At 51.9% G+C, this 21,867-nt stretch overlaps 1 protein-coding gene across 2 annotated transcripts in view; it reads right to left on the reverse strand.

Annotated features, from left to right (window-relative positions):
- The window catches only part of LOC138503125 (uncharacterized), a 253,579-nt gene that overhangs the window by 95,924 nt on the left and 135,788 nt on the right, over positions 1-21,867 (reverse strand). For both annotated transcript variants that reach the window (XM_069622643.1, XM_069622644.1), the window contains 2 exons: positions 7,972-8,110; positions 4,255-4,453 (listed from right to left, as the gene is read on the reverse strand). In XM_069622643.1, the coding sequence (XP_069478744.1) occupies positions 4,255-4,453; positions 7,972-8,110 (338 nt within the window). The remainder of the gene's footprint in view (positions 1-4,254; positions 4,454-7,971; positions 8,111-21,867) is intronic.

Here is a 21,867-nt window from a genome sequence, read left to right on the forward strand (position 1 = left end):
GGCTTCCCCAATGCTCTCCTCCACCACATTAAGACCCTCACCTCGGAGACTGCATTCAGCCAGAGTCCATACAAGGCATCAAAAGCGACAACCGCAGACAGGGCCAAACCATTTACCTTAAACGTGCTATTTGGAATCAGACAGACAACATCAGAACCTTACCATTAACATAATTACAAGGAGCTGGCTGTAACTGGGGTTGTCATCAGTTACCCCCTTAAGCTCAGGTCATAACGCCGGTGCACACTGATAAGACCTCTCTCCTTGGTTTTAACAACACATAACCTGCATTGGTAAGTAAAGTGTGACGCGCAATGCTGATGCAAGAACACACCAGTGCCAGCCTTGCCCACTGCTGGAGTTCAAAGGACTCACCGGGAACAATCAACTGAGCCCTGGCATCTCCTGATGATGTTAGCAGGAAGCCGCATAAAGCACTTGCCCTCAAACAATCTGAATAGTTGTAATAATGTAGCATTCCTGACCTGGTGAATGGAGTGTATTGATATGCTGAAGAATGGGGTGCATTGATTTGCTAACATGGCCACTTATTTTCTATCATAGCAGAACCAAGAGCCTTGACTGATGGCAATGATAAGAGACTCTGGGGGTCATTACGAGTGAGGCGGTAAGGGGTTAACGGCACCGGTAAATGTGCTGGAGCCGTCAACCCCTTACCGCCTCACCTCATTCCGAATTTGTGTGCGGGAACCCGCTAAGGGTGCCTGATTTTACCAGGTGCCCTTAGGGGGTCCTGCGAGCAGACCAGGGTGCTAACAACGGGCCCATTTTTAACAGGCCCGTTGTTAGCACCCTCCTCATTCCCATTGAGCCCTATGGGGGCTCGAATGGGAATGGGGATGAGTTGGTTGAATGAGGAATTACCGGGCCCTCCAAGGTCGGAATGGCCCGGTAACTGCTCATTCAACTAACCCGGACCCGTTGCCTGGTAAGGGGGTAGCCATGCTGCTAATTGCGGCATGGCTACCTCCTACCTCGTAATGACCTCCTCTGTCATGCCAGAAGTGTCTCACACTTCCAATGGCATGTTTTTCTACAGAAGGAACTGCAGTGGACAAGCTGCAAGCAAATTTCCTCCTTCCTCTCCAAGTGGGCAGACCTCTCCTCCTCTCTCTTGGCCTCAACCACTCAACTCCTCTTTCTTGGAGACTTCAACATCCACCTGGATGCCTCCGGTCCCCCCTCTGGACTCTTTCACGACCTCTGCGACTCTCTCTCACTCTCTATTCTCCCGTCTGGGCCGACTCATTCTGCAGGGCACACTCTTGATGCTCTGATCTCTTCTGACCTTCCCCTCTCTGTCCCTCTCTCCACTCCCCTCTCCTGCAGTGATCACTTTCTCCTATCCTCCCACCTCACCTTCCCTAGCCCTCAGGCCAAGCCACCTTCATCACTGCCACCCACCTTCGCGGTCATCCGACCCATGAAGCGCGCGTCAGTTGAGGCTTTCGCCGCCACCTTCTCGCCCCCCCGCCCCTTCGGCTGACTCCCACCCTAACACAGCCCTCTCCACTCTGCTATATCTGATAATCTTGATATGCTTGCCCCTGTCATGAGAATCCGCCTGAAGCCCAAAGCCAAATGTAACTCCTGGTATGACTCGGATCTCGTCACCCTAAAACGCAAGTGCAGGGTTGCAGAGAGGATATGGCGTGCTTCATGCTCATCCTCCGACAAACTGGCCTGCTGCCTGCTCCAAAGGCAATACCTGCTCTCCGTTCTCACCAAGAAGAGAGCCCTTATCCAAGCCCGCATCTCTGCGGCATCTAACAATTCGGCTGAACTCTTTAAAATCTGCAAGGAGCTGGCCAACCCTGCTGCAGTCTCTACCTCTCCTGTCCCTTCCCAGGCCCTCTGCACGGCACTGGCCTCTCACTTCATTTCAAAAACTCAGAACATCCTGTCCTCAGTCTCCTCCTATCACCTCCCCCCCTCTATTCCCCTCTCTTCCTCTGGCCCTTCTGCAGCCACTCCTCCTCCCTCCTTCTCTGCCTTCCCCTTTTCTCTGCTGACGAGGTTTCCAGACAAGTCCGATCTATGAAAGTCTTGTCAAAACAGGTCCAACCCTGTTCCTCCAAAACTATCAAGGACCACATCGACTCCCTGGCTCCTGCCCTGGCTGACTTCTGCAATCACTTCTTCGCCTCTGGAGTCTTCCCTTCCCCCCTTAAGCACTCCCTTGTGCACCCTCTTCTTAAGAAACCCTCTTCCGACCCCTCCTGCCCGGCTAACTATCGCCCAATCTCCATCACTCCCTTCCTGTACAAGCTCCTGGAGAAACTGGCCATCTCCCAGCTTAATCTCCATGCTGAATCTGTTGGTAGTCTTCATGACCATCAGTCAGGCTTCAGAGCTGCCAGAAGCATGGAAACTGCTCTCCTGAACATCCGTGAAGACCTGCTCTCGAACCTTGACTCTAACACTCCGTGTGTTCTCATTTTGCTCAATCTCTCTTCTGCCTCTACTGTCACCCATGCCATCCTGCTCAACCGTCTCCGTGATAACCTGGGTATCACTGGTCAGGCCCTGGTGTGGCTGACCTCTTTCCTCTCCAATCGACCCTCCCAGGTCCAACTGGAGTCCTAGCTCTCTGACATCTTTTTCTCTACCTCTGGTGTCCCCCACGGATCTAACCTCTCTCCCTGGCTGTTCAACCAGTATCTGGCACTCCTTGCCCACTGCATCACTGCTCTCTGCCCCAACTTTCAGTGCTATGCGGATGATACCCAGCTCATCTTCATGCTCCCCTCAGCTTCCTCCTCTCCTTCCCTCATCTCTGACTGTCTTTCTGCTATTCAGGAATGGTGTGCCGCCAATGACCTCTGCCTTAATGCCAGTAAGACTGAGATTCTACCAATCGGCACACCCACTCCCTCCTTCCCTGCAGCTCTCTGGCCGGCCTCTCTTGGCCCTCTTCCTGCTCCTACCTGCAAGGCAAAAAACCTCGGAGTCATCTTCGACTCCACACTCTCCTTCTCTCCTCACATATCTGACATTTCTAAGAAGTCACACTACCAGCTGCACCGCCTCAGAGGTATCCTTCCTTTCCTCTCCTTCCCCCAGAGCCCTGGTTCTCTCGAAGCTGGACTATTGCAACAGCCTCTTTCTAAATCTGCCTGCCTCTACTCTCCACCCTCTGCAACTCATCCAGAACAGAACTGCGAGACTTGTCCTTGGCCTCAAGCCCAGGGACCGTATCTCTCCAGGACTGAAATCGCTACACTGGCTCCCAGTGGCTGCAAGGATTAAGTTCAAAACCCTCTGCATTGTCCACAAGGCCTTCTGGGGCCTGGGGCCAAAATACCTTCAACTCTCTCTTCCTAAATATCTTCCTTCTCAAGCTCTTCACTCATCCACCTCCAACTCCCTCAGGGTCAGCCACTTCTCCCAGCAATGAGTTGGGGGTAGATCTCTCTCCGCAGCAGGGGCCTCCCTCTGGAACAGCCTTCCTGCCTCCCTGAAACTTGAGGAGAACCATCTCCGGTTCCAGAAGCACCTCAAAACCTTCCTCTTTGCTTCTGCTTTCTCTCCCCCTCTCCTCTGCTAAATTCCTGACTGAAACTGCACTGAATCTCCAACTCGGACACTCTCACCAATCTCGGTCCCTGGCCCAGCCACTCTCCCACTGCACTGCCTCCCTGGCAACCCCTGCACTGCGGGACTGTCTCTGTATCCCTACAGCCCCCCTTCCCAGCACTTGTCTGCACTTACCTTGCACTTGCCACCAGCTGGCCCTTATTATTTATCCTGTTATTCTACTACCCCTGTACTGCACTTTCCCTTCCCCCTCTGCCCATGCACTTGCGCGATCTGAATGACACCTGGCCTAGTAGGATCATTGTCTGTCTCCCCTTGTTCCCCCCGCCCCGCCTCGTCGCGCCTTGAAACACTTGTGTACAATTGCCATATCATATCATATCATCCTATTTCATTTCCATTTGTTTTTAGAAATATCTTGCTAATGTTTGGGCATTTACTGCTGTTCAAAGAACTTCTCAGATTAGACCTGAAGCAATGAACTGCCAGGAAATGACTTCTTTTGGTCATTACTGCTTCACGGGAGTCGAAATGAAAACATGGTCTTATATGGAGTGTCTGAATCATCAGAGCCAGCCATAACTATGGAACAGCAATGCCAAACCAAAGCGCAGTGCACATGCCCATTGCAGTGTCGGGTCAATTGGCAGCTCCTTATACATACATTAAAATATGACATAATAAAATAATACTAACCCGCCGGCCCGAGATACACCAGCGCTGGGTCCAGATGAAAAACTCGTCAGGAAGGAGGAGTTTGAGCTCCGCTCGGCAGAAAAATTCCAGTGGCCCAATTCAGAGAGGGAGTGACCACTCTGTGTTGACATCACTTCCTGCCTTCCCTGGTGGCAAAGTGATGACACACCAAGGAAACTCTTCTCATTGGAATTCACCCCTGCACACGGGAGCAACAATTGTGTATACATTAGATAGAAATCAAAACAGCAGTTTTGGAAGAAGTGTAAAAGAAAATAATATGCAACAGATGTTATTAATAATGTAGTTATATGTTGTCCAACTCCAGCCCTCATGGGCTGGATCCATGCTGGGTTTTCAAGATACCCCTCATTAATATTCATGAGTTAAATTTGCATACAATGATTCTAAATGTATGCACATTTTTCCTCATGAGTATTAATGACGAATATCCTGGAAACCTGTCAAGATTCTGGCCCTCAAGGCCTGGAGTGGGCCAACCCTTTATGAAGGTAATGTTCTTTATCACTTTTAATGGCTTTTATTTTCCTCATTATCATCTGATAACCATAGGACTGATTCTCAATGGGTAGTTTGAGACAACAAGCAAAAGAAGGTAGCCCTTTTTTGATGGACGCTCTAGCCAGCAATCCCTTGCCTTGCCAATATGCTGTACCTAGATAAGGTTCTAGAAATATCTGTCACCAAACAACTCCAAGCGTGTTCTGTAGCCACTCTCCTCTTCCATGACCTCCAAACACTCTTCAGAAGAGCTGGAATTACTAACACCCTATTCTGAACATGCGGGAATGGCTAGTGTTAACCTGTGATGCTACTTTTCACCCTGTTCTCATACTACTGGATGGTTCAGCCACCACGTTTGACACAGCGATCATCAACACATCACAAACTCCTTAGATGTAAGCGGTCCCTGACGCAACAGACTCATTACCCACAGACAGATCAGATGAAGTCGTATTGGACAACTTTCACTCACTGTCACAGACCACAACTTGTGTGGAGTTTCCCCAAGGAGCAGAACCATCTTCCCCGCGATGCAACGCTTTTTTGAAAGCCGCTGCCATCCAATTATATGCTGGTGACCCCCAACTGGCCTTCCATCGAGACACTTGACAAGGAGGCAATACGGGTATCTCAGAGTGCATGGCCAGCATCCGCCATGGATGATAGATAACAATCTCTGTCTCAATGTAACCAACCAGAGATCATATTCTTTAGAAATGAGAAGCCTTCGGATCTCCCTTTTCACCGCAAGCAATCTCGCGGCACCCAAAACTACAGCAAAGAACAAGGGTGCCTTTGACTACAAATTTGCTCTCCTTCACCCCCCAAAGCTCCGACCAAACGTATACAATTCCAGTTTCATCTTAGAAAAAAACACATCCTTCTCCTAGACGTGCCACAAAAAGTTGGAGCGATTGGAGCCATAATACCCTTAAGACTCAGATAAAGAAACATGCTATTCCTGGGTTCTCGCAATAGAGTTTAACGCCAAATGCAACTGCCCTTGAATGAGTCCGGCAGAATGATCCTTGGGCTCAAACTCTGCCACCCTATGGCACCAGTGCTTGAGGCTCTACACCGGTTTCCGGCGAAGTATAGCAAAGACACTGAAAAAGCTTAACCTGGTCCATCACGCACTTGATCATTCAAGCCCCAAGGACTTCTCTCAACTCTTCCTGAAGCAGGCATGCATCGTCGCAACCTTATGGCGGATATCGCAAGGAAGACTGAGCGTTGCTTTCTACAAGAGACTCTAGAGAGAGGAAATGGTTTTGCATTTATAGTCTGCAAACTTTGGATCAGTCTGTGCACAAACTTGAGGATAAACCAGAACTTCAATGCTTTCCGTGAACTGCTTACAACCAACGCACGTGCCCAGGCTTTTTCCATTCTCCACTTCCTGTCTACACTGCCTTTTCTTTCCTTGTAAAAAGGATTTCAAGTTTTCCCCATGCCTTGTTTCTACTGCTGTCTTCGCAACACTTAAATGGCCTGGCCCATCTAACTTGTATTTCTGCAATGTTGTCATCAAATGAAACTGTGAACAGCCCTACATTGTTTCCTCTCTAATTAGGGTCAGATAAATAGTTTAAAAGATCAAAAAGTAAAACAGACATAGAAATTTGGACCAAACTGTTCCTGCTTGCTAAAACACAGAAGATGTATTGTGCTGTAAGCTGTATGGAAAGGTGTGGAATTATTAACTTGATAATTACTAAGACTTTGGGATGGGAGCCCTTTCACTTCATAAAGATATATTTTTAGTGATGTGTTGTTTGTACGTTATCTGATGTATAATTAGACATAATGGGAAATTGTATTTAGAACTGATGTCATTGCAGTCTACTGTGCCCTTGAGTGGCTAAACATTGAAATTGGAGTGTGCACATTGGCTGTTGCAGATGGGCTGTTGCAGATGGGGAGCCAATCAGGCAACTGTACCCTATGTTCATTCCAAACCTGCTATGTCCAGGAGTCTGTGCATTGGTAAAACCCATATTCCCCGGTTTCCGATAAACCTTAAGAGGGACTATTATGGACCAACTCAATGTCATTATTACTAATGGTGAGACTCCAGCAGGCCATGAACCTAAGGAAACAAGGTACTGGCCTGGATCCGTCAGAAGACCGGACAGGGTATGGTAAGAACTGCTGACCTTAAGGTCCTTCGGAGGCTAAAAATTGACCAATGGCGCACCCAGAACACCAGGGACTGTATACTTGTGGGGTGTGGCAGTAGTAACCTCCCGTTGTTTTTATCCATTTGCAATGATCTTCCAAAAGCTTCATCCAACGTGAATTGGGTAGTGGATTTCTTGTAGACCCTAATATACTAAGGAATAATGAAGTAGGAATTTCTTCTATTTTGCTGATTTTTAGATTTCTGTATCTTTAGTGTCTTCTGTTTTTATGCCTTCTCTTGCGGTCTTTTTGGTTAGTTACTTGTGTCTTCATTTTGGTTTGTGCTGTTTGCATTGTCTGTTATATGTTGCCACCTGAGGCCTTTGGTCCTATGGCGCATTATAAACAAAAACAAAACAAAATAAAATGACTGTTGTCAATATAATGAAAGTGATGGGCAGTGACATCCATGCAAGGAGAGTTAGCTGAGTGCTACAAGCCTTAACTTTGGATTTGCTAGCCACACACTTGCCACTCATAGCACAAGTGTGACAATTGACTTCAGGGACACAGCAGTTGGCCACTGAGAGTTGATTAGTAGGACCTTTGGATGATGTGTTGTGTTCACATTATCTGAATGATCCTGCTGCAGCATGTTTGATGTTTCCTACTCTCACCCACGTGATCAGTCATAATGATAAATCATTCTCTGAACTGGTGTCCCGGCAGTCTTGCGATTTCCTGACACGCTACTGAGACCGCCGGGCCGACCACCGTTTAGCATACGTGCGATTATTAACTGTAGAAACTTGCATGGTTGGCCACTGGGCACTGTGTCCCACACCTGAATCATTACCAAGACTAAACCGCCAGAACAGCAATGACCTTTGATCTAGACGACGTGTGAGTTAGTGAACCAGGGAAGTAAGACCCACCAACCTTATTGGCATTGACTGCCACACAGAGCCGGTTCAATGCTATGAAGTAGTCTGGCTCCATGTGAATCACACCTGGGGTGTCTGCTTTTTATTACCTTCATTTTGGAATGTGTTGAGAGCTTGCTTTACACACCTGTGCGCCTGTGGAGTGCATCTCCGCCACCGCTTAGTAGACACCCTTTGCCATCGGCGGCATCGGTGTTGGGGTACGTTCTGTGCTTCACCGCCGCAGGTGCATCTACTTGTTGGGATGTTTCTCTTTCACAGGTTACCTTCAAAAAGAAAACGAATCAATCATGGGGATTAGTTTGCTGCCATTAATGAAAAATCAAGGATTGTCAGAGTGTTGCGCATGACAATGGTAGCCAGAAGAACAGCGCTGTGGTCTGGTCGCTCACTTAAGAGATCAGCGTGCAACCTGCAAACCACAGGTTGACAATGAACTCACCCAGGCAATCATGGAGCATCTGGTAATTTATTTGTGATTTGCAAAGCGCATGTTGGGGGAACAGTATCCCTTCATGGCACTAAAGAGCATCATGAATAGCTGTTGTGTTAGCAATTATCTAATCTAGACAACAAAGGGCCATGTAAAGTAGCTGTACTATTGTCAACAAAAGTGTTCAGCATGTAAACAGTCTACTCATCTGGGCAACAATAGAACGCCCAGAGACAGAGCTATCCTTCACCCACAGATGTAGTCAACGCTTTAACAATGAGCTCATCTGCATAAGCATGGAGTCTCTAGAGTCTGTCTCCTACCACTTCTATATATGCACGCCACAAGTTTTTAAGTACATCACCTTAGAAGCAGTGCCAAGTCCACAAAGTCCCCAATGGCTGAGCGACTTCAAAATCTCATAGTGCCGTAATAGCCGACCACACACTTAAGGGCGGCCGCCCAACTCCTCTTGCCTCCTCTACGGCCAGGCAGATATAAGAGGTTCGGTAGATGAACTGTCTTTTTACCCCTTTGCAAAGTATCTGAAGTGCCATTTTGCTCCCACTTCAGGGGAGCTGAACTTGTTCAGTAACTTATTGGTTGTGTATTTGTGGTTTATTAGCTTATGATATTGAGCTGCTCTTGCTAGTGTAAGGTTTTCAAACTGACTGTGTACGCAAACTGACACACGCAAGGCTCAACCCTATGGAACACCATCCCCCTAATCCTACACCTCAAATATTTGTGCAGGTCCATTAAGACCTGGAAGCCTTTATCTTCAGTCAGGCGCTCGATCTTCTCCTATCATAACCATCAAGTGAAGTTTGTCCCAGTCTATGAAGCGCTTGACCGACAACCCTCTTCCCAGCGACCCTGAGACACCTCTGAACTCAGATTCATACTCATCCACTCATCTAGTTGGCATTTTAAAAATGATCTCCTTTAGCCAATAATGAAGAATCATGGAGGCCACCAGACCAGCCTTAGGGCAGGGCCACCCGGGCACCTTGCCTGGAGCGCCAATAGCCCTCCACCATGCCAGCTCGGGAGTCTTTCAAGGGCTCCCCTGACCTGGCGCAGTGGGTGAAGGCACGGCAGGTGCCCTATTGAACTGCAATGCACCCCGCTCTCGCGCTGACGCCAGCACGAGAGCGGGGTGCATTTCATCACAATCGGTCGCGGCTGACAAACCAGTATGGGGCAGACGCAGCTCTATTGAAGTGATTAACTCCCGCTCTAGCACAGAGTGGGGAGTTCATCACTTAATTAAATAGAGCGCTGCTGCAAGTTATGCAGCAGCGCTCTATTTAATTCGGTGCACCCAGGGCTTTAAGTGGGCCGGGGCCTGCCGAGGCTGGGCCCCTGCAGGCTCTGAAATTTCGTTTTGAGGCGGGGCCCTGCCAGGGCCCAGTAATCTCCCCTGGCAGCCCCGGCCACTACACGAAAAGGCATTTTTTTCTACAGCCTGAAGCGCTCGCTCGTTTGAGAGAGCTTCAGGCTACAGAAAAAAATGCCTTGCATTCATAATGGTGGCGCCGCACCTTCTAGGCATCCCTTCAATCAAGAGATTCCCGTCGGCCGGCGCCACCATTATGGAAAAAACGTGAGGCCGCTGAAAGCAGCGGCCTTGCTTTCTAAATACTGGAGCTGCCGCGCATCGCAGTAGTTTCAGTATTTAGGAAAAAGGCCTCTGCTTCCAGTGGCCTCACCCTTTCAGCCTTAATGGTGGTGCTGCCCTTCCCCAGCTGTCGAGGGGCAGCACCAGCATTAAGGCTGAATAGGCAGGCGCTGTCCCCTGCCAGGCAAGCCTACACAAAATAAATGCAGAGATCAGCATCAGATAGGGGAGAGGGGAGAGGGTGCTAATCTCTACAAAAGGCTGCCTGGCAGGGGTGGAAGTAGCCCCTTGAGCCGGGGCTCGTCAAGGGGGCGTGGCCTAACGGGCCATCAAGACCCCCGCTGTTAGGCCACACCCCCTCGATGAGCCCCGGCTCGATTTGTAGTGCCACTTAAGGCACCCTACCCTCCCGCCCCTCGAGGGGCACTGGAGGGACGAGTGGGGGAGGGGGGCAAATCTTGTTGACTCGCCCGGGCCGCTGGCAGTGCTAAGGCAGGCCCTGGATGCCACGTTCAGATGCACCCAGTTTTCCAGACGCGCCAACCCAGACAGGAGCGTTGATTGCAGTTGCAACTGTTCCAAAATACTGCTTTTTACTTTGTGAGGGTGTAACTGTATTTTGAAAAGGCAACTCAACTAGATGAGCATCTTAAGGGCCATCATGGTGAATTGGGCTTCTAGCTTGGGAGGGCTGAAGACAGCTGATTTCAGCAGATTTCACCTCTGCTCCCACGAGGCTAACAGGAGCTAATGAATAGATATGGCGGGCGAACGCGCCAGGTAAGCTGGCAAGGCGGGCGCCGCCCCTTAGTGGGGGCGGTCCAGCCACCCTCCCCCCCCCCCTTCACACGGGTCGACGGGTCAGGGGGGCGGGTGGAAGCGAGGCACACGGAGCCCGCCCCCCTGAAGCATGCGAAAATGGAGGGGCGGGGCGGGAAACCGGGGAGAAGCCGGCCCATAAAGGCACGGGCTTGTGTGAACAATCGCACATTCTCCCTCGGTTTCCCGCCTCACGGGAGCTCCGTTTCGTTTCGATCGTCGTCGGGGAGCGGGAGGACGGCACGCGCTTCGCGTATGCTGGAGGTCGGTGAGGGGATTACAGGAGGTGCTGGTGGCGTTCCCGCTTCGGCTACAGGAGGAAGGTGCTCGCGTCGTTACCAGAGGTCGCGGAGGAGATCGCGGGAGGTTCCAGTAGCAGCGGTGGTCGGTTCCGGAAGAGACGTATAGAGGTGGGTACAAGGGAGATCCTAGACTCGTGTATGTGGGGGGTGGGGAGATGGAGAGGGGCATTGGGGGACGGGGGGAAGACGGTTGGAATGGTCGGGTCGCGGTGGGGGGGGACGCGCATGTGTGGTTCCGGTCGCCGGGGCTCAGGGTCGCTCGCAGGGCCGCTTCGCAGGGCTCATCTGGTGTATGTCTCGACAAGAGTGTTTGTGCATGTGGGATGTTTTCGGGTGGCGCATGCGATGGGGGCCTAGCATCGCAGCTGGGTGGGCGTGGAGCGGAGCGGTGGATGGAGCTCAGTCGCGTTTTTCGGCCGGGGGGGTGTGCAGGCTTTAGGGGCATTGTGCAGTAATGCGGGGGCGGGCCGGCCATTGCAGGGAGCTCTTCTAGGCTATTGTTTGCGAGTGTCGGAGCCGTTTGCGCCCGCATGCGGGGACCAAGACATAGGGTGGGCATTGTGCAGTGAGGTGGGGGCGGGCATGCCATTGCGGGGAGCTCTTCAGGGGTGTCGGTAGTCGAGTGTCGATGGGGGCCTAGCATCGCAGCTGGGGGGGCGTGGAGCTGAGCGGTGGACGGAGTTCGGTGATGCGTTTCGGCCGGGGGGGTGGGCGGGCTTAAGTGGGCATTGTGCAGTGATGCGGAGGCGGGCTTGCCATTGCGCGGAGCTCTTTAGGGGTGTCGTTTGTCGAGGGTCGGAGCCGACTGCGCCCGCATGCGGGGACCAAGACATAGAGTGCATAGCGCTAGGGCAGGTTGGGGAATAATCATAATGAGGGCAGTAATATATATGCTCCCGGTGCCGACAGTAATCAGGTTTGGGTGCAGTGTTACCAGGGCTAATGCAGTCATGCAGTCGAATGCGGCCTGGGGTGTGTGCTTAATTAATCTCGGCCAATGCATGGTCAAAGTATAGTCAGCAAGTTTCTAAAGCATGGCGACATAACAGAGAGTAGTTGGAACGAGTAGTGGGTTCCACTGTTCCAAGCATGTGCAATATAGCACGTGCACAGCCCGGGGCTCCAGGTCGCAGCGCAGGTCCGTAGTAATGTTGGCAGGCGGGGAAACAATGGGTTGCAAGGGTTAAGGGGAAGACACGAGGGGATCAGGGTTCGGCCGAAAACGTGAGGCGGCGCAGGAATGGGCTGCAAGGGGGTCTGGGATAGACAAAAGGCAACAAGCTGGGAGGGGGGGTGGGGTGGCGCCGGGTCGTTTAGGATGCAGGGAACTTGTCTGGGTTGATTTCGGCGGGTCTCCAAACAGGTTACAAACACCCAACAAATATCAGGCCACTTGAGTCAATTGCTAGCAGGCGGGGAAACAACGGGTTACAAGGGGTAAGGGGAAGTCTCGAGGGGATCAGGGTTCGGTCGAAAACATGAGGCGGCGCAGGAATGGGCTGCAATGGGGTAAGGGGAAGACAAAGTGCAACAAGCTGGGAGGGGGGCTTTCGGTTTAAGTGAGATGCATGCTATAAGGCAGGAAAGTTAGGGGCAGGGTGGCAGGGTTTCATTTGCAGGGCGGAGGGCAAACAAGCGCCTGGTGGTGAAACAGTGCACAGGTGCAGGTCCGGGAAGTGTCCATGGATGCGAGGGTGCACGGCATTGGTGCCACGGCAATTGAATGAAGTGGTGGCACGGGCGGGAAGCGGGAGCGTAGGGTACCGGGGACGCAAGGCAAAAACATGCAAAGGCCCACAGCGGAGACATGCGATGATGGGCTGGCCGGAGCACAGAACAGGGGGCGCTGTTAGACAAAACCGTGCTTACATGCATGAAACAGCATTAGGGTAATTGTGGTCTTGCGGGCGCACGCAGGAGAGCGTCTAGTCCGCTAAACGTGCCTAAACTGTATTTCGTTGCCGGCATTGGGCCGGCAACCGCATGTTCTGTTGCTAATGATTGCCTTGGCTTGGGTTTGGTAGGTATGTTTATTAAGGGAAAATACTGGTAACATTCCTTATTACTGGAAGGAATGAAATTTAGCGAAAATATTCGCCTAATACAACTGGACTTAACGCACCCGCCCTATTAGACATATTAATCACTAGGGCCAAAATATGCAACTGAAGGAAATAGGAACTTGTATTGTCGATTTGCCAAGTCTAAAGTTAGCCAGTTTTGGCGAACGTGCGCACTTCGTACCACATGGCCTCTGTCATGCTTCCAGGATTCGTGATGTGTATATATTGATACATATATGGACATCTATGATTGTCGAGCTATGTAGTACCAGCTCCCCATTTCCCTGGGTCCCTGTCCATCCTAATTTGGGGGAACTGCAATTCGGTTTAAACCTGGCACTATATCGTTATGCCGAACTAGTAGGGGCATTGGAAAGCTTATTTGGTTAGCGATGGCGAGACCATTCTCTTTCCAACAATCCAGGGAAATACGTTGAAGTGCCTCACCATCGGTGCGGCTCGAACTGCTAGCAGCGTAGGGCGGCTATTTGAGGGTGGGGGGACAAGGCCGCAAAGTCGAGAAAACATAGGGGGATGCCGAGGTTAATGGGTGGAGGGGTTTTGGGATTTGGGTTGGAAGATTATTACAAGTGCGAAAGGATGTATGGTTTGTGTTCTGGTAGGGGCACACGCCTGGCTGGTAGAAAGTCCTTGAGGGGGTACATTAAGGGGCCTCCACGCAACGGACTGACTTCAGGTACTTTAACATGGCGGCGCGCCACTCTTTTGGTTGGAAAATAATTTTAGAAAGGGGCATAAGGGGGTAAAGGGTACATGAATGGCGGCAAGGGACATGCAGGGCACAGGGTGGCGCAGCTAAATCAAGTTTTACGTACACCACAGTGACCCATACATTTGTTTTACATAGGTCGACATGTCGGTACATACAAGCGCAGTTAACACCGGGCTGGACGTGGTAGAGCTCGTGCTATCCGAAGACGGCCAGACATTGGAGGAAGCGGCCAGACCATCGAACACGGGGCGAGGAATGGACGCACAATCTTGGGCAGAATTTCTAGCCCTCACCGAGGGTCACTGGGGTGGCAGGTGGCCATGGCAAGGATGGGGGGCCTGACAATCACCAACGTAGTCGCCATCCCGGGAAGCAACCCAGAGGGGGGCAAAACCGTGCCGGAAAACAAGGATTCGACAAGTGGCGAAGGGGCGGGGGCCCACGAGAACGCACCTGCTGGTGGGGGTCAGGAGGGAGGGCCCCCCGGAAGCGTACGGCAAAAACAAGTGGGGGCCTACACGTAAAAAAGACAAAAAGGGACCTGGAGGAGGAACTGGCAGCTTTGAAAGCAAAGTTGGGGGCGACACCGGCACCACACGCGACCGTGCCAAATGTGCCAACGCCGGCACAGCCGCCCACCCCGCCGCCTAAAGCCCAACCGAAAGTGATAACACCGCCAGACCAAGGGGCCAGGTCGGTACCAGGCAGTGTGCCTGTGGGCAGTGAGGGTGAGTCGGAATTTATCCAAAAAATCGTAAGGGCAGTGTTGGCAGCGCAAGGGGCAACGGGCACATCAGCCCCCAAAGCAAACAAGGCACCGGGGGCAGCCACTACGGGAGCAAGCAAGGTATGGCAGGGGGGGGGAGATGGCGCAATAAGCAGCACTCCAGCAACCAGCGTCATTGGCAGCACCGGGGTAGAGGCCACAAATACCAAATTACCGCCAGCAACAGGGGGCAATTACTCAGCATGGCTTCTGCCGGAGTGGGTGAAACAAGAAATTTGGGAGGGCAAGTTCATTGACATATTATCGGTCTTGGAGCACGAAACAAAGGGCAATGACACACTGCGGGGAACTGGAGGGAGGGAATTAGCCAAGGACAGAAAAAGAGTGAGGCCAGCAGAAACCCTGGAAAATTGGCTCGCAGCATTTAAGATATTGTCCCAGACACTTAATCAAAAGGACCCATACCTGGGCCCACACTTGATGGCATACAGGGCATGTGTTATACATGAATATAATTAACAAGGTGGAAATGAATGGTTTTTGAGAGACCAGCGATTTCGTTTACGAATGGAACATGATCCCAAACTAAAATGGAATCATAAGTCGGTCGAGGACTGGCTGGAGTCTTCCAGTGGGACAATTGAGCAAGCGGATGGGACAATCATGTTGGCGGGAGGGCGCATCAATCCCTGGGCAGAGGCAGGGGGGGACGCTCGGCAGTAGGGGCGGAGCTAAACAGCGCAAGTACGGCCCCCAGACCTGCAGCACCAAGGGAGGGGCGGATGGAAACGACAGCATGGGCCAATAACTTGGGGCCACAACCGGTCCGGGGTAATACAGGCACAGTACAGCCGGCCCCCCCGGAAGCAATATCCAGGCCAACAGGGGCAGGGCGATTGAACACTGGGGGCTTAAGGACACTGGCTTACTGCAGATTTTACAATGAGGGGGTATGCAACTGGGGAGCGACTTGCAAATTCAGACATGCTTGCTCCGCCTGTGGGAACAACGGTCACCCAGCACGGTGGTGCAGGGGAAGGCCAGCGGCAAGTGATCAACCAAAGTGAGCGCTGGGAAGGGCCTCAATAGGGAACATCTGGGTCATTGGTCAATTGACGTCATGTATGCGGTGGTTGCATGTCAAAAACGAACACTGTATACTAAAATAAACAATTATCTTTTAAGGTGCCTCGAGAATTGATTCATCAAGAGAAGAGGGGGCAAGGGCACGCACGGCAACGGGAGCAGGCACAAGAGCCAGCATTGGTAATGATGGGGGATGGGGGAATAAAAGGGGGGGGGCAGAGGGGGCCGGGTAATGGCCTTAATAGCAAGGGGTTTTCCCCCATCAAGGTTGATAGCTTGCTCACATGGCTGGGACAGTACCCGGCCTAATTAGGGAGGGACACATTAGCTCAGGGGTTCCTGGAGGGGTTCCGCATCCCTTACCAAGGACGCATTGGGGCCAGAACAGCAATTAACTCAAAGTCTATTTTAGAGTGGGCTGATGTGGCCAGGGCAAAGATTAACAAAGAAATTGAATTAGGAAGGATGGCAGGACCTTACCAGGGTCCCCCATTGAGCAACCTCATCATCTCCCCTTTGGGGATAGTACCGAAGAAAGAACCGGGGAAGTTTTGCCTAATACATAACTTGTCGCACCCCAAAGGAGGCTCAGTGAACGATGGATTGGACATGGAGGCATGCTCAGTAACTTATGCATCGTTTGACCAGGCCATAAGCTTAGCACGGGCTGCGGGAAAAGGGGCGCTAATGGCGAAGGTGGACATAGAAGCAGCATTCAGGTTGCTCCCGGTTCACCCGGACAGCTTCTTCCTTTTAGGCTTCCAGTTTGAGGGTCAGGTGTATGTAGATAAATGCATGCCAATGGGGTGCAGCATATCTTGCGCATATTTCGAAGCATTCAGTTCCTTCCTCGAATGGGCACTTAATAAAAAGGAGGGCAGGGGGGGGGGGAACGCATTATTTGGATGATTTTCTGTTCATAGGAAGAGGGGGCACGAATATTTGCGCAGCACTTCTCGAGAACTTCTTGGTATTAACGGAGGAGTTGGGAGTACCTCTGGCGAGGGACAAAACGCAGGGACCCTGCACCAAGTTAACCTACCTAGGGATAGAAATAGACACAGTTGAAGGGACATGCAGATTACCGGTAGAAAAGATAGAGGAATTCATTAGTGACATAGATAGGGCATTACAAGGGGAGAAGGCAACCATCAAAAACATACAGTCTTTGGTGGGTAAGTTCAACTTTGCCGCCAGGGTGATACCGGCCGGAAGAGTTTTTGCAAGACGTCTGGCAGCGGCAACGGGAAGGCGCGAAAAGGGGTGGCATAAGGTACGCCTCGGGGCGGGTGTGAGGGAAGACCTCAAAGTATGGCGCGCCTTTCTAAGGGAATTTAACGGGGTATGCATATGGCAGGCCCCATGGATGGCATGCGCACAGTTACAGCTGTTCACTGACGCGGCAGGTAGGGTGGGATTCGGGGCAATATTAGGAAAGGAATGGTGCCAGGCTGACTGGCCTAAGGCAAGGGTAAGGAAGGGGATGTGTAAAAACATCACCATGTTGGAACTATTCCCAGTGGTGGCAGCAATGCACATTTGGTCACGCGAGCTGTGTAACAAACGATTAGTTGTGTGGTCGGACAATTTGGCAGTGGTACAGGCGATGAACACACTTTCAGCAAAATGCCCGGCAACGTTGTGCCTATTACGCCATATGGTTCGCAAATGCCTGGGGATGAATGCAGCCGTCAAAGCACGGCACGTACCCGGGGTGGATAATACAGCGGCTGATGCACTTTCTCGTTCACAGATGATACGGTTCAGGAAAGCGCACAGCCAAGCACAGCCCATCATGACTCCGTTCGACAAGGAACTATGGCAGCTAGTGAGTTGGGTCAAGGAATGAGGAAGCTCGCTTCCAGAGCCTTAACGGGGAGCACTTGGAATCGATACAAGGCCAACTATGATACATTTTTGTTTCACACCAAACCTTTGGAGGGCGAAAACATGGACAAGAGGGTGGACGGTTTTGTGCTTTGGGCAAAGGGGATGTGAAAATCAAATCATGGCTGGCAGGACACCTTAGCGCAGTGGCATTTCATAGCCAGCTGGCAGGCCAGCAAGACCCGACGAAAGGTTTTCTGGTGAGAGCTGCAATAAAAGGGTGGAACAGGGGTGGTATGGCCACGGCAACAGCCCCTCCAACTCTAGTGAGGAAACCCATTGATTTTGAATTATTACAAAAGGTCATGACGGCAACTACAAGGGTGTGTTACTCGCAATATGAATGCATTATGTTCAAAGCATGCTTCGCACTGGCCTTTTTTGCGGCTCTACGGATTAGTGAGTTGGTGGCTAAAGCCAAGAACGACCAGAGTTGCAGAGCCTTGTTATGGGAGGACGTACGCCATATTGGGGAGGGTATCAGTCAACATTAGGATATCAAAAACAGACCAGAAGGCCAAGGGAAGCGAACTGGTGTTGGCCAGATTGGGACGGGAGGCGTTTTGTCCGGTCGAGTGCACGACAGCATACTTTGCAATCAGGGGGGGCGAGCCGGGTATTTATTCCGACACAAGGACCGAACCCCACTCACCCAGTTTCAATTCAGGCGAGTCTTAGAGGGGGCCTTGGCAGGTTCGGGTGTGGATCCGGGGCAATATTCAACTCACTCATTCCGCATAGGCGCAGCAACAACAGCGAGCAGGGAAGGGCTGGGGGGAGACAGGGTCAAAAAGATAGGGAGATGGACATCGGACAAATACAAACTATATGTGCGCTAACGGAATCGATGCGTTGCCATCCAGGGGGGTGGGGGGGTAGGGCAGCACACGAGACAAGGGGGCACTAACTAGGCCACACAAGCTAATACAACCAATCATGTCTCCACAGAAGCCAACAGGGTATGGGTCGTGGGCCACTCCTTCGTGGCCCGGGCAGCGGCCAGAGCACGGATGGCGTTTCGGGACGGGAACTTGGGCCTACGGAACACACAGATTCGTTGGATCACCAAAGGTGGTTTGAAAGGCACGTCCATATGGGCGACATTGGAACAGGCGGCGCAGCAACACCCTTCGCCCGACATGATCTTGTTACATATAGGAGGAAATGATTTGGTGACTAAGGGAAGGAAGGATTTGTCAGAGCTCTTACGAAACTTACTAAACAGGATAGGGAGGACTTTCAGTGGGTGTGAGGTGATGTGGTCCGAGATAATCACAAGACAGGAGTGGAGGGGGGCGTTACGCCACGGGGCCATTTAGGAAGCAAGGAGGAAAACGAACAATCGGATGGGGAGTTTCCTGAAAAGCAGGGGGATGGTATGGATTCGGCATCCCCTCATCACTCTAAAAGTACCCGGGTATTTTGAGGGGGACAGGACCCACCAGTCCGAGGTGGGCACCGCCATGATGTCCTTAGAATGGATGACGGCACTTAAGAACGTGTATGTGTATGAGGGGACGCGGATCAGGAAGGGGGGGAGGAAAGTCGGAGTTTATCACCCACAATGCCATGGAAGAAAGAAAGGGAGTGCCCTGTGCAAGCAAGCTGGGAGGGGGGAACTCTCCGCCGCCGGCAGCCAGCAGAGAGTCTTGGAGGAGTCACAGGCCAATCCCCGAACAAAGCACTGACAGACCTATAGGGGAATGATCAGCCAAGAGTTTAGATGTACGGCGCCCCAAGAGCAATAGGCTTGGGGGAGGTCCTGGGTAAAAGGGGAGGGATGTAGGGAACTTGGGAGCCAATTCCAAGACCAAAATTGCGGGGGGGGGGGGGGGGGTAACGAACAACAAACTCAAAGAGAGCAGCAAGAGAAGCTGGTTGGGGGGAACAAGAGGAGAATACGGGGGTTATGCTATGGGGACAAAATTACAGCAAGGGGGAAGTCGTCACGAAGGGGGGAGACATGAGGTGGGGCGGGAGCTTGAGGAGGGTTTCAAGAAAGGGAAGAATATCGGGGGGGAGCCCGGACAGGGAGGGCCAGAAAGGACAGGAAAGAGGGGGCCTGGCGGGGCGCAGCAAAGGGGGACCGGGGGAATGGGGGAGACAGTTGGGAAAGGAAGGAAGAAGGAGGGACAGGGTATCCGGAAGAGATATGACACCAGCAGGGGGGGGCACCGGGTAAGGCTTCACCGGGGGGGGGGGCTTGGGAGAGAGGGAACAGGGAAGTTCTTGGGGGCTCGGGAAGACGGAAGGGAGACCTGGGGGTTGCATAGCTTGGATAGGACTGGGATTCCAATACCAGCAACAACGGGGGGACGTAGGGGGGGCAGAGTAGAGTTTGGAAAAGAAAAGGTTAGATGGACGTCGCAAAGCGACGACCAACTAGGCAGGCAGAAAGTGGTGGCCGGCATCGGAGGGCGGTGTCGGCCCGAACTACGGATATGTAATATGTGTAATGTTGGGGCACTTGTGGTGGTGCCGGTATAGGAACCTGAACATTAGCGAGGCACTGCGTGGCTGCCGGTTTTAGCTAGACCCAGACCAGGACATGGGGGAAGTGTGCGGGGGGGTCGGGTATTCCCAACTAAAGGCCTAGAAAAAATGGGGGCATGGGGAAATGCGGGGCGGAAATCAAATCACAAACGGCCGGGGTAGAGAGAGGTGGATAGCCAGGGCCGGGCTCAATCTGAGGCGTCCACCGGACGAGGACGATGAGGGAGGGCGGGGGGAGGGCAAGGAATCCCTAGGTAGCTGCACATTGAGTAGTATATCAGTGACGGTGAATTACGGATCGCCTGTAAGATAACTCCAAGACTTTATGCAAAATAAAGCTGCTGAGGCATTCTAATCTTCCAATCTTAAACAAAGTGTCGGTGTCATTATTTGCTTCAGCATGTGATGTATGACTTATGCCGGGAGGTAGGGGGGGGGAAGATGGAGGGGGGCATGAGGGGTCTGGATAAAGAGGGGGGGGGGTTGTCGCGCTTCGAGGGTTCCACGATCAGTCTGAGGAATCACTTGGGTTAGATGCCGCTAAAGTAATTCAGACTTCCTTCCTGAGAGCACAGCTTGCAGGGAAAGAAACACCTGTCAGGCCAAGGGCTCAGGCAAAAAGGCAGAACGCACAGCGGAGCTAGAGGGAAGAAAACAAACAAAGCAAATATTACATACCGTTTGTTGACAATTCCAATCCCTCTACCCCCTCCGAGCCCCACAAGCTTACCTGTGTATTCCTTTCCTTTAGCAGAATACCTACTTGTGACAATACACAAGAATGGGAGTGCGGGAAGGTCAGAGGACTTGAAAGAAGCGGAACCACAGACTTCCCTGATGGATTAACGATGTCCCACTATCCAAGGAGTGTAGGCAAGTGTCTTTAGAGCCAAAGGAAAGACGGAGGGAAGGGGGGGGGGGGGGGGGGGGGGGGGCGGAGTAGAACACAGCAAAGCGTCCAAAATGAATCCCACAAGTGATGAACACAGCAAAGCGTCCAAAATGAATCCCACAAGTGATGAACACAGCAAAGCGTCCCAATAAATTCCACAAGTGAGGAGCACAGCAAAGCGTCCCAACAATGATCAAGAAGGTTTTCTCCACTCGGGAAGCAAGTGGCCAGGAGTGATTCGAAGACTACGGGGTTGAAGGGAGCCGGAAACCAGACATGAGTAGCATAATCCAAAAGAAGTCCGAGGCGTATTCCGTGGTCGAGCAGGGGAGTAGATCAAACGAAGGTCTAAGGCAGAACCAAGGAAACGATAACAAGGTCCAGGGTTAACTTAGAATTCAGGAACCAGAAAGGCAAGGAATAGTAGAAAAGGAACTTATTCCAAGAGCGTAGCTCGCGTAACGCAATGGTTTAGGAGCACCGGCTTACTGGGGGCGCGGCCAATTATAGGAAGTGAAATGAAATTGAGGCGTGGAACGCGCTCAAAAAGAAAGTAAGAAAACGTTCCAAGGTTCCTTGCGGGCATCGTCTTCTTGGGAGATGTAGTTGATCACCGGCGGTGGCGTCGGCGTTGCCGCAAACGCCAAGTTAACCGCCACGGCCTTCTCCCCTGGGCATAAGGATACCCTAAGAAACCGGGGGACGTGACAGTACCCCTCCTCAAAGAAGGGCCTCCCCCGGGTCTGGGACCCTTAGACCGGAGAAACGCCCGTAAAAGACGCGGAGCGTGAAGATTTGAGGCGGGTTCCCAGGTACGATCTTCGGGGCCATAGCCTTTCCAATCTACTAGATAATGCCGAGTGCCCCGGATTACTCGAGTATCTAATATGGCCTGAACCTCATATTCCTCTTCCCCCTGAATCGAAATGGGAGCGGGACGATCACCCAAACGTGTACCGACAACATA

This window comes from Ambystoma mexicanum, chromosome 11 (genome assembly GCF_040938575.1).
Source record: "Ambystoma mexicanum isolate Mex_15411 chromosome 11, UKY_AmexF1_1, whole genome shotgun sequence".
In the NCBI taxonomy this organism is placed as follows: domain Eukaryota; kingdom Metazoa; phylum Chordata; class Amphibia; order Caudata; family Ambystomatidae; genus Ambystoma; species Ambystoma mexicanum.